Consider the following 19,543-nt stretch of genomic DNA (forward strand, 5'->3'; position numbering starts at 1 on the left):
CTATCTCCAAGGGAGGCGGGACATGCCAAAAGCTTCGAAACCTACCGTGGCTTCTGATTGGTCTGTGGTGCGGGGCGGGACAAAAAAAAAACAGTGTGATCGTTGTGATTCGTCATTCGTTTGAACAACATCCAATCAGCAACGACGTTGCCCAACGTAACATGTTGTTCCAGTGTAGTTCTGCAAAACGAGTCAATAGGGTGCTCTCCAGACTGAGAAGCGAAGAAAAATAAGTCCGCCGAACGTAGCGAAGCAGGCTGGATACCAGGCTAATAATCAGTGGTTCTCAAACTTTTTCTTGTCAAGGACCGGCCCAAAATGTATGTGGCCGTGGACCCCCATCTCAAAATGTTCCAGGGACCCCCAGAAGCAAAGTTTTGAGTTACAACTGTATATTATAATTTATATATATTAAAAGATTTGCACACATTTTCACGTTTTTTTTTTTTTTCAAGAATAGCAGATCTACAAGCACATAGCGTGGCACTCTGTGCCGCGCTATGAGCTTGTATATCTGCTATGTTTTAATAGCCAAAGACATCTAAAGTGACGCAGTAGTAGCAAGTTTAGTGTTCCAACTACAATTGAAGAAGCCGTGTTGGTTGTACGGTAGATAGGAACTATCCTCTCTAGATTCGTAATCTCAATGGAGGGAACATTTTAGTAGGCCTACTGTGGGATTAGATCCGAAGCCTGAATTAGACAGTATTTCTCCATATTCAAACCATCACAGGGTGATGGCTTTACGTGGGTGCTAAATAAAAAATAAACAAAAATTAGATTTATAATTTTCGATGCAGTCAAAATGTTTCTTTTTTTAGCTAATTATATAGACCCTCTGTTTTAGTTTTTTTGCAAATATAACTTAAAGTAATGCGAGCAGGCTCATGATTCTTCAAAAGTACTGATGAATGTATCAAAGAGAGCACTGCAGCATCGAAGCTTGGTTGAAAACGTGCCATTAGATGATATCACAGATATAACAGGTTGACATGTAGCTTTAGCAACAGTATGTTTACACTTGGTAAATGCAATTCCATCTTCTAGTGCAGCGATTCTCAACCGGTGGGACGGGGCCCACTGATGGACCACAACGGTATTGCAACTGGGCCTCCGAATAATTGGCAAACACTAAGAATTGAATGATAAATACAACATTAATATAAAAATATTACTATTTTTTTTCTTCTTTAAAACCTTGAAACGTGTGTTCGTTGCGATACCGATAAATAGCAACTTAAAGTATACTACGTTGGTTCCATCGATCCTAGCCGGAAAACAATCGATTGCTCGATCATTAACCCATTTAGACCGGGAAAGAATCTGTAATTTTTAGATTTATTTGGCTATTAAAAGAAAAAGGTTTGTGCAAATCTTTGAATATACATATATATTTTAAAGCAAACCTTTGTAACTCAAATCTTTGCTTCTGGGGATTCTACAAATGTCTTCTAAATCCTAACAGTTTTTTGAAAAACGTATGTTTCTATTTTGGCGGTTCTCAAACCTTTTCAGGTCAAGGACCCCTAAAATTATATGTATTTGGCCGCGGACCCCCAACTCAAAATATTTCGTTTCAGGGACCCACAGAAGCAAATGTTTGAGTTACAAATGCCTTAATGCTTTAAAAAACATATATTCAAAGATTTGCACAAATGTTCACGATTTTAATAAAAAAAGATCTACAAGCTCACAGCACGGCACTCGGTGCCGTGCTGTGAGCTTGTATATCTGCTAATTTTCAATAGCCCAAAGTATAAAATATGGATGAAGTGGTTACACAGATGTGTTCCCGGTCTTAATGGACATGCTCTGAAAACACTTTCAAGATTTTCAAGTGGGCCCAGATCCAGAAAAGGTTGAGAAACCACTGTTTCTAGTGACCAAAAAGTTCCTCAAAGTTGACCAGCTGTTTGAGCTGCTCCGTTTGCATGGAGTGACGCCTCAGCAAGTTCTTGACCTTCAGATCCCTCGGGAAGGAAGGGGCGCAGGGTTGGATGGTGGGTTTCGAACCCGCCGCAACCCCGTTCAACGCCTTGCTGCTTCCACCGAAGTGGCCAGAAGAGGCCGGGCTGACCCCGATGTCCGGTATGGGAGCATGGGGGTTCAGCGGAGGCAGATAGCGGGGTCTAATGTGAGAGATGTGATCCAGGAGGAGGGCCCCTGATCCTCTGCGCTCCAGCCCAGCGGTGCCACTCCGTCTCTGGACAGCGTTCTCCAGGGACTCCCTGGATCCTGAAAGTAGCATGAAGCATGTTTTTTTTAAATATATATATTTTTATTATATTGTATAATATAAAATATTATATCTCTGCTGTCGGGCAGAAACCAGCTAACTCCAAAATGTTCATCTTTCAGGAAATGACAAAAACAAAACAAAAAGTGGAGTTAGGAGGTTTTGTTCATCATTGATAAGAACAGCTGAATGGACCTCCAAGCTCACAATGAGGTTGGGGGTCAAAAGGGGGTGGAGCAAAACGTTCAGTTCAGCAAAACCAGCTAACTCCACCCCCCTTTGGTGGAGTTAGCTGGTTTAGCAGAACGTTTGAGGATCCAATGGTTTTATCAGAAGCGCTTTTTAATACTTTTCATTGGTTCAATATTTTTTACCAACGCGCAGACGGTGTTCAATAGCACTACTTTATGGAAAAAAAGCAAAAGCGAGTCTTCTTCAAAATGGAGTTAGCTGGTTTCTGCCAGACAGCAACGATATATTGTATAATATAAAATATAATATAATAATTATATAATTTCATAATTGATTAACCACCTACTTTATACTTCGTTGTACAACGGTGTCTTACCAAAATCGCAGCTCTACAAGCTCATAATGTGTTGTGGGCTATTTTAATATTTTAGTTTTTCACCTGTAATGACAAGCCCAAAATATTGATAATCCATAATTGTATTTTTAAAAAATCAATACCTGATCCCAGATTTTTTGTAATCAGTTAAATCGAGTAGTTTGATTAGCTATTTAATTTTCAATTTTTTTATTTAAGATTTTTTGCTCCTTCCTCATACCAATGACGGCGTACAGGTCGATACAGAGGATCGGTGCATTGCGTATACAACAATACCGATACCAGCATTTTAGGCATTATCGGACGCATTTCCGATACTGGTGTCTGTATTGGACCAACTCTACCTGTAAGGGGGGAGGATCTGCTGTTGGCCAGTTTGCGTCTTTCCAGGCCCGCTCCGGCACCCGCGGTGCTCTTGGACCCGTCGTCTCGGTGCTGATGTCCGAACTGTGGCAGCTGGGAGTCGGAGCTGTAGTGGTCCATCCCGATGTTCCGCCTTCGGACCACGTTCCTATTAGAGGTGGAACAGTTCATCGAAAATAATCGATTTAATAGATCCCTATTTTGGGCACGTCATATAGGTGAAAAGCTTCCAAAAATGTCCCAAAAAACTAATTTTGCACTGCTAAAAATAAAATGATGTTCATCAATTTGTTGATGAATGTATGTGATGCCCGGGATTCGAACCGGGTCTCCCGCGTGGAAAGCCAACATCTTAACCACTAAGTCAAAGGGATATCCCTTTAGCACGGGGGAGATATTAGACTTTCAGGCCATCAGAACCGAGGTAGTGAACCACTCTGTTACACTCACCCCGCTTTTGACCTCTTCCCACGGGGAAACCCGATCCGGGTCACGGCACCATCGTAACGCCCAGGATCCGAACCCGGGTCTCCCACGTGGAAAGCCAACATCTTAACCAAAAGCTAACCAAAAGATAGCCAAAGGACTATCCCCATCGCTCGGGGGAGATATTAGACTTTCAGGCCATCAGGCCGAGGTAGTGTTTCTACCTGATTGAGGCTGTCTGATTCTAACCTGACTTAAGTTTACGCCGACCCGTGCCCTGCAGTCGACCCAATCAGCGGCAGCTACGGGCGGGATCTTGGCGAGACCGGGTGTGACGTGCCTGAGAAGCGCCTGTTCCATGTAGTTCTTTCACTATTCATCGTGGCCGCTACCAGGAACGCTACCACAAACAACAACACTACAAGTTGCTCAGCTACTATACGTCATGTAGACACATCAATATGATTGGTTGGAGTTAGCTCGCCCAGACGGTGATAGACAGACGGTCTCATCCAATCACCTGCCAAGTAGCTTGGAAAAAGGGATCGCCCTCTTCAGCTACCGAGATCCCAGATGGAAGTAGGTTGTGAAACAAATGTGTGAAGCAAGCTTCTTCCATCTGGCGGATTCAGGTTAGTCTGATTCTACCAACAACATCATAATTTTGGCGTGTAAGCCTGTATATGAATTTATGATGTGAACTATTACTAACTAAACCGCCTTTGTTTGTCTTTGTATGTTATTTTTTATGTTGCTATGGACCATGTGTCCTTAATAAAGATTGATTGATTGATCGATAGAACAATCACTAATAAAATAATCGTTAGTTGCAGCTCTACCTCAGACTGGACACAGCGAGGTGTGGAAGGCATTCCGACGAGCCTTTGTCCGCAGTCTCTTGGGGACGGGGGCAACCGTCGTCCGGGTGGAGGTTTGGGTGAGACGCCGAACTGGTGGCTGTGCTGTCGTATGACATCTTTCTACCCAGCAGGCCTCTCTTCACACCTCCTAGAGCTGACATTTTAGTTGAGGAAAACATTTCACAGGGCAGTTATGACAGATAACTTAAAGTTGTACAATGCAGAATCACAAATAACGATTTTTAGCAACCTCTGCTGGTCACTACCGTCACTGCATACAATTTCCTTAGTCCTCGATTACCCAGAATTCCATTCGTTTTCACCGGAAGCCGGAAGCGTTTCAAAAAGCGATCTTTTAATTGTTTTATACTATCTACGGATCGTTTCTCTTAGCCAGTGGAGCATTAGTTACCATGAGCTGTGCTTTCTTTTTCTGTTCTTTTTCGATCTTCCAATCCTACATTCTCTTAAAATCAGCGTGAGGTTCCTTTTTGTTATTAGCGCGGTAGTTCCTGGCCAAACAGGAAACCGTTGCGGTGTTCCTGGCCGACGTCAGGACGTCGGCCATGACGTCATGACGTTGGCCAGGAACGTCATTTTCCCGGGAAAGTCCCCCCCGTCCACGTTCAATAGAAAATATATAAATAAAAGGCTTCCGGGGGTGAAATTCATGGAGTGGGTGTTGTGAAACTTTTGCCACTCACAAAAGATATACAATTTAACTTTAGTTTTGTTGAAAACGTTACCTAGTATGCCTTTAAATATCCAAAGAAATTACTAAAACAATAATCAAATTATTCACCGGCTTCGAATACTATCGATGCATTGAATGGGACATTATCACATTTCATCAGATCATTGAATGGGCGAGTAGGCGACACACTGACCTACCCGCGATTTATCAGACCACCATTGAATGGGCGAAGTAGGCGAGATTCTGACCTACCCGCGATTTATCAGACGATTCATTGGGCGGAATCAGAGATACTGATGTAATGGAGGCAGAGCAGTCCCCACAACATGATTTCATGATTCTATGCCTATCGGTACATAACTCGGACGGCGCTGAGTAGGCCCAAGCGAACGTCGCAACCTTCAGCACGGCAACTCGCTCGCTTAAGCTCGCTCGGTGGTGCTTCAAGTGGCTCCAGTTCGCTTGAAACTGCGCGCCTCCGTCATGGTCCAAAACCGGAACTTAACTTATATAAGTCATCTCCGTCGGTAGGTCAGTATGTCCCGATAACACCCAATGGATGGTCTGATAAATCGCGGTTAGATCAGTAGCCTATGTCACCTACTTTGCCAATTCAATGGTCTGATAAAACGTGATAATGTCCAATTCAATGGATTGATAGCATCCGAATGGGGTGAATTATTGTAGTATGACCAAGACAGGCCATATTTGACGTGTCGTGATGTGTGCTTGTAGATGGGTTATTTTCAATATTTTTCAACAGATTAATTTATAGATATCATGACGATTATGCCAAATAATTGTGGCCAGGTGCTTACAGTTGCTGTCGGGTGGAAACCTTGTATGTCCAAAACCGTTCCTTTGAAATTATTATTTTTAAAACTATTATTATTAAAAATGGTGAAAATAGCAGATCTACAAGCACACAACGCGAGGCGTTGTGCGCTTGTAGAACTGCTATTTTCACAACTTTTGTGTGATACTCTAGATTAATAAAGGCCATTCATTTGCGAAAAAAAACACAAAACGTTGAAATATGAATATAAAAGTTGTCTGCCCGACAACAGTGTTATGTAATAGAGCAGTCTGACATCACTGCCACTAGAGGCCGCTATCCCCCTGGGTCGTGCACAGCGTTATTTTTTCTAAAGAAAATCCCCATAGGGAAATCTTAGATGTGTCATATAAGAACTGTGTTCCAAAAATAAACGATCAGCTTGACGAATTTACTCATGGATATGAAGCATCAACTGACGGTGAAAAAGTACTACTTTTTTTTCAGCCACAGACGTTGTCAAATGTAACGCAATATCACATAAACGACAGAGTCCCATGCCTGACAATCTCGCCGGGCTGGATATGTTTATTTGTGGTATTTGTGTTTTTTTTATATCATGCAATCTAAGATTTCCCTATGGCAGTGGTGTAAAAAGTACTACATTGTTTTACTTAAGTAAAAGTATCAATACTGAAATGTAAATATACTCTGTTACAAGTAAAAGTCCAAAAGTAGAAAGATACTCATCATGCAGAATGTCTCATTCCACAAGTTTTCAGATTTTTCAGAAATGTATATAGGGCTGAAGTGGTTAATGTATGTTTTGTAATAATAATAAAAATCTACAAAGTATAGTAACTAAAGTTTTCAAATAATTGTAGTGGAGTAAAAGTACAACATTTGCCTCTGAGATGTAGTGGAGTAGAAGTAAAAGTATTGAAAATTAGAAATGCTCCAGTAAAGTAAAAAAAAATCCTCAAAATTTTACTTAAGTACAGTACTTGAGTAAATGTACTTAGTTACTTTACACCACTGCCCTATGGGGATTTTCAATAGAGCACCGAAGTCTGAATTTATGCATCCTACCTGGGTCGCGTTTTTTCCCCCCGTTCTGAATTCCCATAGACGTGTTTAATATCGCGTCAAATAAGAACTGTGCAAATGATGAGGATGAGAATTGACTCCTATGGATATGAAGCATCAACTGACGGTGAGAAAACGCTATGTTACTTCCCCCAAATTAGTTAAATTTTCACCAGAAACAGACTGTATCAAATATGAGTGACAGACTATCATAAACGATACAGAGCCACCTCCCTGACAATATCGCCGAGACAGTTTGTTTATTTTTGGACCACAATTCTTATATGAGACGATTCTAAGATGACCCAATGTTATTCTCCATAGGGAAATTACTTTACGACCCAGGGGATGAACGAGTGACCTCAGGACTTCTGTACTCTATTGACAAAATAGTTCTGTGACCCAGGCGTAGCGGCAGTGACGTCAGGACACTCTATAATTGTGACAGACCCTTACCTCCTCCAGTGGCCTGGCTTTCAGGCGAGCGGCCCAGAGCCTTCAGAAGCCCAGTGGCGTCTTTGACGTCGATGCTGTGGTGACGCGAAACGGCAGGGGGTCTCCCCCCATGGGGACCACCATGGCTGCTCACCCTGAACGACGGATCATCCTGTCACCGCCAACACATTTTAGTTAATGATAACTTGTCATTGATTTAATTGTTTTTGGCATTGAACATTGGAACGTGAATCAAAATAACATTTCTGTTTGAATGTTGGGCTTTGTGAACAAGAATAGGCTCTATGCACAGCAGCCATAGTGTAACTTCCTTCACAGGTGTTACCAATGATACTAATGAAGGCTCTGTTCCATTCTGGTCAAACAGAATCAGGGTGCTGATATTGTGCATGTTGGCTCACTGGAAACACTCTGCTACACCAGTGGGTCTCAAAGTGTGGTCCAAGGACCCTCATGGTTCCTTGAGGGGGTTCCAAATGGCCCCTTACGGGTGTGTAACTCTGAGAGTGTACAAATGGAACCAAATGGTTCCATTTGTACACTCTCCATTTGTACACTCCATTTGTACACTCCATTTGTACACTCTCTTATGGGTGTCCTTGAAATTCAAAAGTTTGAGAACCACTGTGCTACACTAAATGGGACAGAGCCTTCATTAGTATCATTGGTAACACCTGTGAAGGAAGTAAGGAAGGGGCCTAATCTCTTTCCAATATGGCTGCTGTGCATAGAGCCTATTGCAGATAGAGCATGATGAATCACTTAAAGCGGCAATATGTAACTTTATGAATTGAATGAATACAATTTAATTTAGTTCAATCTGTATGCAAGGGATAATTGTCAGCGTGCTAGTCGTTGTTTAAAAATAACCCCCTTCAGGTTGATTAAACACCTCGGTGACAATTATCCTGCGTATTACACGGCTACTTAATAAATACATTAATAAATTGACCAAAAAGTAACAACAAAACAAAGTATTTCCTTGCTTAAGGTAATGAAAGTGTTGTGTAATCAGGTCCTGGATGTGTTTATGAAACATGAACTATGAACTAAACTAACTAACTAAATATACAAACTCATTCTAATTGATTTAATTAAGTTGAAGGGACACAGACGGAGTGGAGACATGTCTCACTCTCTGAACTGATGTCTCTGCTATTGATGTGTGGATCAGTGACACTTTAAGTGTCCTGACCATTGTGTTAAGTTAAGGCAGGTACAGACTGCTGGACCTTTAAGTGGTCGGGGGGTCATCTGATCGTTAAGCATTACACACTGCAGGAGTTTATTTCTTGAAATCGGCTGTCATAATATCGTTGTGGTCTTCACAACAGGATTGATCCCCGACAAGGGCTGACACACTGTAGGATAGTTCACTAGGATGCTATCTCCAGAGTCAGACCCAATACATACATTTGAGTTTATTCCAATTCATTTTAATCGACGTATCCCGTGATATGCCTCTCTCCCTCTCCCTCTCCCTCTCCCCCCTCTCTCGCTCTTTCTCTCTCTCTCTCTCTCTCTCGCACGTCAAGTGCGCAGAAGCGGTCAGTGACAGCGTTGCCATGTCCGCTTATTATAAGCGACTTTGGGCTTGTTTTTCTGTAGAGTTACTTGTAAATATTGGTTGTTGCGGGGTGCATTTTTTGGGCTTATTTGTGTAGTTGCTTATTTGGCCTTGTTTCCTAATGTTGTTTAAACCATAGATATATATAAAGGCTAGATGGCTCAAGGGGACGGCGCAAGCGTAGCTCAACCATCTTCATCCGATTTTCATCCGATTTTCAAACGGTTTGGTGTGTTGTAAACACCAAAGATGTAGTTATGATACTGCATACTTATAATTATAATCATGTTTTTTTATTTTTTATTTTATTTTATAATTTTATAATTTTATTACATCTTTGGTGTTTACAAAACACCAAACCGTTTGAAAATCAGATGAAAATTGAGCACGGTTATTTTAAAGTATATGCACCATAGACATAATGTTATGAATGACTGTTTCAAGATGGCCGCCATGTGGCAACGTCGTACTCCATTGGCCAGCAGCGCGGGTGAGTCATCTAGCCTTTATATATATCTATGGTTTAAACCAGTGGTTTAAACAACACATAATATGTATTTGTCCGCAGACCCCCCTTCTGTAAATATGTTGTGCCATCATAGACCCCCATACAAGATTTGTGTGGATTTGGAAAATATTCCACAATTTTCTCAAGATTTTTCTTTGAAAATAGCTGCGACGCATTGTGAGCTTGTAGATCGGCTATTTTCAAATATCCAATGTATTTGTAAATAGGTTTAAAGTGCTCAAGTGGCCTTTTCTTGGGCTTGTTTTCATAGACCTGGTTGCTTATTTCTCTCGCAACATCTGGCAACGCTGTTCAGAAACAGCGTGCACATGCTGCACACACACACACACAGAGCTCGCTCTCGCTCTCACTCTCTGTCTGTCTCTCTCTCTCTCTCTCTCTCTCTCTCTGTACAATTCCTCTAAAATAAACAGCCCACCAGGCTCGCTCACTCTCTCATTTTGTTTTATAATGTTAACTTAATACAGGACTGGACGATAATATTGCGGTAGGGACTGTTTGTTGTGGTCAGATCCAGCGACGCTCCCCTGGCCACGGTGGCTGTAATGTGCTCTCATTGGCTGTAGCGTGGATCTCCTCGCAGACCCCTTTCATACTGTATGATACTGTGAGATGTCTAGTCGGCGACATAGCTGAATATCTAACAGGGTAGTTATCTGAAAACGGTCGGAAAGCCGTCGCAGAGCGGATAATCACGGCCATATCGTCTCGCGGAGCCTTTTACACACAGCGAGCATTAGCTCGCCGATCAAAGGCCGATCTGTGTCAGATCGGGAGGTTTTGTCGGCGAGCGCCAAAAAAGGTCGGCGACAGCAATATCGGACCCAATCTCCTGCAGTGTGTACGGGCCCTTAGGGTGCCCAGGTAAAGGCCTTTGCAGACAGGGTGCGATTAGTCAATCAGTTTTTACTGCATGCGAAAAAACGCATGAATCGAACTGGGTTCGATTGGAAAAAAACGCATCGCCGCATCGCATCGCCGCATCGCATCGCCGCACGGTAAATTCGGAGCCGGTGTGCATGAGGTCATTGAGAACCATGTGTTCATTTAAAAAATGATATTGTCCGTTTTTTCCGTGCGAAAAATCACACCCTGTCTGCAAAGGCCTTAAGAGGTGTGAACCACAACAAGTCCCCAGAGAGCTTTGAGCCAAACCTATTGTTTTCATTTAATTAATTAAGATGGCTTTGTCTCTCTTGTGAGAAACTGCTACAATGTCTACTGAAAAACACATTCAAAGTTCACAGGGTTCTCTCTGTGCCATGAACATATGTCTGTTTAAACAAAAATTTCATGTATTATTATTATTTCTTAGTAAAAGCTTATTTTGTAGTAAGTAAGAATGAACATTCTTGTGAAATGGTGAAATGTGGTTGGGGAAGAAACTAGTTAATTGTATGTAACTTCTCTTTTTGAATCCAAGGAAAATGTCATGTTCTTTTAAATCATCTCTTTTTGTATGATGTTAAACAAAGATTTCAGAGCTTGTGTAAAAGTACAGTCTTACAGATAAGGTTTAAGGGAATAATGTCATGTGATAAGTTCTTCTGTGGAAAAGGTAGATGGCTGTTTCCATTGTGTGCATGACAAACGGCTGGTCCAAGCCTTTGTTCCTAAAAAACTTGAATGTGAGTGGTAAGAAGTGGACCTGGGGGAGGCCCTAACATGTCAACTGTCTGTGTGTATAAAATATGTTGTTACTGTGAATTAAGTTGCTCTGTTATCTGGCCACACAGGCAGATGCCATGTTCATTGAATAAAAAGGATTCTTTGAACACCCACCACTTTTTCATCCGGTTTCTACTTTAATCTCTCAACCCAGAGGACAGGTAACTTTCAACATTTATATGGCTATCGGTCATGCCTCAAATTTACCACAAAAGTATTCCATAAGTGTTGCGCTGGGCCGACACGGTCGCCTCGGAAAACAAGGAAGGGTAGTTTATCAAATAGAATACATTTTCGGTTACTGCATTGTCCATTTCTCGCTTCAAATGTTTTCAAAAACATAAAAAACAGCAACGTTTAGTTGTAAATGACATTGTGTGCTTGTTTTCATTGCTGCCATGTTGGATACAGGATAACGTTCAAGAAGTACAGCAGGTGCTCTGAGTCTTTCATTAGACAGTGGTCTGTTATTGAGCTCATCGGTTATTATTCAGAAATAACACACTGCTGAATTTAGCGATTGACCAATCAGAATCAAGCATTCAACCAAACCGTGTAAAAAGGCAAATATTATGCTTATACTCCACTACAATTATTTGAAAACTTTAGTTACTAGTTACTTTGTAGATTTTGATTATTATTACAAAACATGCATTGACCACTTAAGCCCTATATACATTTTGGCCATTTGAAAATAGCAGAACTACAAGCTCACAATGCATTGTGAGCTTGTAGATCTGCTATTTTCAAACGATTCTTCTAAATGTTGTACATTTGAAAACGCGTGGTACATTTTGATACCAATACTTAGTACATTTCGAAATCCGGACTTTCACTTGTAGCAGAGTATGTCTACAGTGCAGTATTGATACTTTTACTTAAGTAAAATATCTGAGTAGTTCTTCCACCACTGCTGACAGCAACGAATTGTGTCAAGCCTAGTACCTCGGGAGACATGACCGTCAGCTCCTCTGTCAGCGAGGAGGCCTGGTTCTGGTTCTGCTGAATCTGAAGGGAAGGAGGAATCTTCAGCCTGGGCTCTGAGGGCAGCCTCTGGAGGTTGAGGAGTTTGTTCACCCCTCCAGGACCACCTGGTGGTGACGGACGGGGGTCCCCCCGGGTGGGAGAGCCGGGCTGGCACGCTACCACCACCGCCAGGCATGGTGGTGGTCCGCTGGCCGAACCTTTGGGGTCTCTGAGGCCCATAAGGGGGCTTCCGAATTGGGGAGGAGAAGTGTTTGCTGGAAAACGGATGAGCGACAGAACATTGTGAATGCTGAATGTCGATGCTGTGTGTTGCATGGAAATCACGTCCAAAACTTTCCTTTTTATTATTAAATAGTGAAAGTAGGAGTGTTGGAAAAAATTGATTAATGTAAAAATTGTGATTCTTATTATGAACGATCGATTCACAATATCCAAAAAATCGGTTTAAAAAGAACTATACATTTGTTTTATCGTGATATATATATAGATAGAGCAGAAGATTCACATCACTAGAACATAGCAGATCTACAAGCTCACAACAACGTGTTGCACAACGTTAATAATTTCAAGAAAAAAACATAAGATTTTAAATATGGAGATAAAAGCTTTCTGCTCGACCTTTTCATAGATTTCATAGATAGCTTCATTGACTTGTTTGACAGCACTATCATCAGTAAAAAAAAAAAAACACACCCTGTGTGAAGTGGGCGGTGTCTTGCTAGCTAATCACAATACTGAATGGAGTCAACCAATCATGTACAAAAAATAAATACATTTATTGAAACACTCTTTATGATGGACGGAACCATAACTTGAAAAAAACAATTATTTGGTTTTTTTCAAGTTATGGTTTCTTATATAGGGCTATGCACATGTGTCATGTGACACTGGCCAATCACAGTCCTGAATACACTGTGATTGGCCAATCACAGCGCAGGATAATTGTACACATTTCCTGGGCCCAGATCACTGCCCAAGATATATTTGTACATTTTTCCAAATCTCACTTATAGGGGTGGTTTCACCGCCCAAAAAAATACAAACCCATTGTAACTTCAAACTCCACTTTAACCATGTTAGACTCATTGAAGACATACGTCCTTGGTTCTGGTGACTGATATTGGCCTTCTAAAGCGTGAGGGGCCGTGTTCTTTCAATAACTTTTTTCATTTATTTTTTGTTTTGGGGAAAAATAATAAAAAATAAAACTTAGATCTGCTAGTTTCTGTGCATGTTCCCCCGAGCATAGATGCTAGGGTTAAAGTGGTTGATGCAAATAAAGAAATCTCAAAATCATTTGGCGGCACCCCTGTAGTAGCCTAACTATGAGGAACCTATAGGCCTAGGGCAGTGGTTCTCAAGGTGGGGTCCTTGAGAGGGTTCCAGGGGGTCCCCAGCTAGGAACCCAATAAACTGACTAATATTGTGTCAATGTGGGGGTCCTTGAGATGAACAAGTTTCAGAACCACTGCCCCTAACCACTGACCCCAACGGAAACAAGTCCGCAAGGACTTTTTTGGCCGGACCTTTTAGACAAAAGCATTATAAATGTAACTGTGTTGTTTACATTCTTTTGCCTAATAAAAATTTCAATCAATCAATCAATCATATGGGGTCCCTGACAGCCTAGACCAGGGGTGGGCAACTTTGATGATGGAGAGGGCCACTATATATCCACACTCACTCTAGAGGGCCACATTGCATATACAGTTGGGCAGAAACCTCTTATCTCCGTATTAATTTTTTTTCGCCATTCTATGTCACACAAAAGTAGCAAAAATAGCAGATATACAAGCTCAAAAGGTGTCGCACTGCTTGTAGATCTGCTATTTTCGCTATTTCTTTATTGGAAATCAGATTTTTATTTGTTTCAAATGCATATATATATATATATATATATAGTTATGTTAACTATGAAATTATACAAATACATTGGACATAAAAAAGACAATAGAATTGTAATACTAGTCATTAAGCTGCTACTACTAATATAGACTCAAGTAATTAAAGCGGGTCATGTTTGCAATTGTAACAGCTGAAATCAATAATATATCAGTATTCCGATATTAACCTGCAGGCCGCATTAAGTGATGGTGGGGGGGCCGCATGTGGCCCCCGGGCCGCCAGTTGCCCTAGACCAGTGGACTAATATGTAAACATCAGAAGTTGTCCCTTACGTTTTGTGTGTGGTTCTTGTGGTGGCGCGTGCAGCTGGATGTCAGAAGGAGACATCGTGCAACAAGGTGCCGCTGGGTAATGTAGTCTCTCCTCAAGGTCAGGGGGCGGGGGCACGTTGAGGTACTGTTTGGTCATGTGACCGCCAGAGGGCAGCCTGTCCGTGGTGATGATGATGACCTCTTTGCCCTTGGCCTTGCAGGCGTCCAGCAGAACTCGGAGGACCTCCTTGTCGCCAGAGTTGACAGCGTAGACCAGAGCAGACGAGCCTGCGTGTAACGGTTGAACAGTTAGGGCCCTATCTTGCAAGTACATTTACTCAAGCACTGTACTTAAGTACAATTTTGAGGTACCTTTACTTTACTGGAGTATTTCCAATTGTCAAATCTCAGAGGCAAATATTGTACTTTTACTCCACTACAATTATTTGAAAACTTAAGTTACTAGTTACTTTGCGGATGTAAATTGTTAAATTATAAAACATACATTAACCACTTTAACCCTATTTTATACATAGGCTATTTGAAAATAGCCGATCTACAAGCTATGCGACGCGTTGTGAGATTGTAGATCTGCTATTTTCAAGTATCATGGTGGGCACAATCAAAGCGGTCAGGATGTGGGCTCAACATGGAACAGGCCAGGTCAGTCAGTCAAACAATGGGACTGTCAAATAGGGCAGTGCAAACGTATTTGTATAAATATATAGGCTATATATAAATAGGGCAGTGTGGTAATGACACGTTTCTAACATTTAAGATTATAGAAAAGGGCTGAGGTCTAAACTCTCATTTAAGCCATTAGGTTCCATTGTATTTAAGGTAAAGATCCAATGCGCATCTCTCTGCAATAGCAGTTTTATCATGTCACCACCCCTAGGTGGCAGGTTGACCTTCTCCATGCCCGTGAATTTAAGTGTGGCTGCTGATCCATAACCCCTACAGTGTATATCCTTGTAATGTCGTGCAATGACGTAATCCATGTTACCGTTTCTGATCGCCGCTTTGTGTTCAGCTATATGTTCAGATCGTGTTAGTTTGACCAATATAGACCATCCCACATGGGCACTCGCAATTGATAGATCCCTTTATTTGATGTACCTCCAGTCTGTGGATGATAGAAGATCTTAGTGGTACTGGTGTTGGAACAATGGGTTCATCTACCAAAGGGATGATTACCACATATCTCCTCACTTAACCAATTAGAGCAAGGAGTCTACTGGGAGCTTTGTACATGGATGTGACAACAGAGTCCCTTATGTTTTTACCTCTTTTAAAACAAAACCTGGGTGGTAGTGTCGCTATTTCAGATTGGGATTGCATTTCAGCATATTCCAATGCTTGTGGATGATGTTCTTAATTGTGTGAGATGAGGTGTTAATGTTTGAAACAAAGGTGACTCTATTATCTGAAATATTTTTGTTAACAGGTTCCAAGAGGGTCTCTCTTTGTACATCTTTAGTTTGACTTTCTGCGGCATGTATGATGGATGCCTTGTAACCCCCCCGAAATATGTTATGCATTGTGTTAGCCTTTATTTTAAAATCTGCAGGATCGCTACAAATGCGCTTAAGACGCAAAAACTGTCCATATGGAATGTTTTCCACTAGGTGTTTGGGATGGTAGCTCTGTGCATGTAACACACTGTTCCGATGTGGGTTTGCGGTAAATGGTAGTGTTAAGATGTCCCTCAAAGTCTAGTGAAATGCGCAAATCGAAAAAGTCAATATGGTCTTTACTGTGCACCATAGAAAGTTTCACGTGGGATGTGTATTAATGTTCCAGGTGTACGGTACCTGCGTGGTCTTCCAGACTGGGGTCGGCCCCGCTGTTCAGCAGCAGAGACAGAACCTCGGCCCCGGCCTGTTGGAGGCAGGCGTGCATCAAGGCCGTCCTCCCTGTCTTGTCCTGGATGTTTGGGTCGGCACCGCTCTCCAAGAGATACCTTCCAGGAGACAGAGGTGGACATTTAAGACAGTGGTTTTCAAACGTTTTCATGTCAAATTAAAATGTATTGGGCCAAATATTTTGCCCAGATTTTGACCAGAATAACCCCAAGTAGTTAATCTAAAATGTTGATGCTATATAAACACTGCTGAGGACATCCCTGTGGGCATCAATTTCACAATTTGTGAGCTTGTAGATCGGCTATTTTCAAAAGATTTGTATTAATTTTATACATTTGAAAAATTGTGAAATAGAACATTCTGCATAATGAGTACTTTCTACTTTTAGAACTTTATGGACATTTTGATACCAATACTTTTGTACTTTTACTCACGTACATTTTCGAATTCCGGACTTGGAATATATGTAATAGAGTATTTCTACATTGCACTATTTGCTACTTTTACTTAAGCAAAACGTGTGAGTACTTTTCCCACCAATGGTGACAGGACATACCGGACGATCTTGTGTTTGGGGACGCTCTGTGCGTCGGCGTGCTGCGTCCTGCAGGCCACCATGAGTGGCGTCTCGCCGCGGTCGTTGCTCTCGTTGATGTAAGCCCCGCCCTCCAGGAGGAGCCTGGTGAGGCGCAGGCGGCTCAGGTGCACAGCCTTCAGCAGAGAGTTGCCGTCGGTCCGAACCTCGCTGCATTCTGACATCCTGCTGGTCAGGGCTGGTACTACTCCAGGCACAGCTCCATCGCGTAATGATTCGGTGGGTGTTTCATCAATTCATCGCTGAAAACATTATTTTTTTTGGATTGTATAACAGTTTGCAAAAAAAAGGCACAGTGGCACAGATTTATACAAAAGAATGCGTAAAGGATTAGAAACCCAAATAAGCCAGGGCTTGTTTCCATTAAAGGTAGGGTAAGTGATTTTCTTTGGTTAAAATAAGTGTTAAATAGCTATACATTCTGATAGTAATCGTTGCTAGAGTGTTTGTTCAGTAACAGGAGTCTCCATGTCTCTCCAGCTCTTTATTAAACAGAAAATGCATTTTCAGGTTGGGATACCAATTTTATCCAATCAGGATAGAGAACTTAGTCAGGATATAGATTAAACAAGTGAAATTGGAAGTGATGACACAAAGAAATGAGCGGACAAAATTGGAACTGGAACACTATAAGAATGAATTATAAATGGGTACTCTCTCCTGATTGGCTAAAAGAAATTCACCTACCTGAGAATGTATTTTCAGTTTATTAAAGAGCTGGAGAGACAGGAAGACTCCTGTTACTGTACTAACACTATAGCAATGCTTACTATCACAATATACAGCTTTAACCTTTTAACAAAAAAAATGTTTTGTTTAACCAAAACATATCACTTACCCTACCTTTAAGGTCCCGTATTTATTTTTGCATTTAAAGACAAACAATAATATACAGTAAAATGCAAAATCATCATATATACGAGCAGTAATACAAAAAGAAAGATATGTACAGTAAAAAGTTGGGGGGGTCATTTCCAGTGATAAGCTTCGACTCAAGGGTTCCTGAGCTTTTCAGGCCACGCCCCCATAATTATCATATTTGAACTGGTGACCCCCACCCTGACAAGCACTTGGAATTGTAGGCATTACATTTAGTAAATATTGTGAAAATAGCCGAACTACAAGCTCACAACGCTATGGACACTGCGAGGCGTTGTGAGCTTGTAGATTGACTATTTTCACAATCTTTGCCTCTTTCTTTCATAATGTTTGGCCAATTTGGTATTAAAAAGTTCTTAAAAGTCATTAAATTGTACCTTTAGAAATGTGCAGACACCCTGAATGCACTTATACTGTATGTTAGTTGTTTACTGTTGAGTGAGAAAACAATGTTGGACATTAAGCTAATCATCTGGGGTCCATTGGGTTAGACAAAAAGGTGGTAGCACTTTGGTAGGTCCACATATAGAAGCAGGTATGAGATTAGACATTAAGGTGCAAAACAGCACGTTTTGCATGGGATAAAATGCAAACATGAATCCAACATGTTGATTGTTGGCAAAGATAAATTGGGGGGGGGAAATGATACAACACAAATGGACTAATAGCGCGTGTAAAGTGCTGAATTAGTGCATAATTGTCAGATGCTATGGACTCGGCCATGAAAGCTATCAATTTTGTCAAGAAGAGTGCTTTGGAAACGTATCTCTTCTCTACTGCAGGAGAAGAACACACTGCTCTACTTCCATGCTGAGGTTCAATAGCTTTCATGTGGAACAGTGTCTTGGAGTTACCAGTGGTGGAAAAAGTACTAATTTGTTTTACTTAAGTAAAAGTATCAACACTGCAATATAAACATACTCTGTTGTTACAAGTAAAAGTCTGGAATTCAAAATGTACTTCAGTGAAAGTACAAAAGAATTGGTATAAAAATGTACTTAAAGTACCAAAAGTAGAAAGTACTCTTAAAAAACAAACAAAAAAAAAACAGATCTACAAGCTCACAATGCGTCGCATCGCAACGCATTGTGAGCTTGTAGATTGGCTATTTTTCAAATGGCCGAAATGTATGTAGGGCTGAAGTGGTTAATGTATGTTTTGTAAAAAATAATCAAAATCTACTAAGTAACTAGTAACTAAAGTTTTCAAATAATTGTTGTGGAGTAAAAGTACAATATTTACCTCTGAGATGTAGTGGAAAATTGGAAATACACAAATCGACGGAGCGTTGCCCTGTAGGTGGCGCAGCCATTGCTGCGGTGTCAGACTCGGTCAGCTGCTGCTGCGCGGTGTCGTGTCAGTCAGCTGCTGTCACTGACTGCTCACGTTACTCTTTTACCTGCTTTTTACTAACACTAACTTTACAAAGATGTACAGAAAATCGGGACGAACAGTGGTGGCTTATCCAACGGGCTTGAGGTGTAGCTCCAATCGGAACCTCACCTTCCGCTGTATAGCTCAGAGATGAGGTTCCTTGTTTGTCGGTGCCGTTTGGGTGAAAAATGTCCGCACATTTTCCACTTTACATGTTTCTTACCCCTTTCTGCACATCGTATCCAAAAAGTAAAGGTTTTCTGAAATGCACTCAGATGTTTGAAATTTTAACGTACAATAAAATCTATACAACGAGTTGAAAAAAGCGTTTAAATCGCTTCTCTCCTCAGCCGGTTTCATAATATTATGCACATTTGACCAGTAGGGGAATCAGTAATGTTATCTCTACGGGCGCAACTCTTGCGCAATGTCTTAAAAACATGTAACCGGCTGAGGAGA

The 19,543-nt window shown here is 41.3% G+C and overlaps 1 protein-coding gene across 1 annotated transcript; it reads right to left on the reverse strand.

The window, feature by feature from the left end:
- Positions 1-1,876: 1,876 nt before the first annotated feature.
- Positions 1,877-16,995, reverse strand: ankrd34bb (ankyrin repeat domain 34Bb; the record flags this gene model as incomplete). The annotated part of the gene is made up of 8 exons (XM_080434021.1): positions 1,877-2,235; positions 3,149-3,315; positions 4,433-4,607; positions 7,465-7,615; positions 12,174-12,469; positions 14,393-14,659; positions 16,186-16,334; positions 16,793-16,995. 8 exons carry the CDS (start codon positions 16,993-16,995, stop codon positions 1,877-1,879), a joined length of 1,767 nt encoding a protein of 588 aa, XP_080290147.1.
- Positions 16,996-19,543: the final 2,548 nt, after the last annotated feature.

Source organism: Gymnoscopelus braueri (genome assembly GCF_963280865.1).
Source record: "Gymnoscopelus braueri genome assembly, chromosome: 7".
NCBI lineage: Eukaryota > Metazoa > Chordata > Actinopteri > Myctophiformes > Myctophidae > Gymnoscopelus > Gymnoscopelus braueri.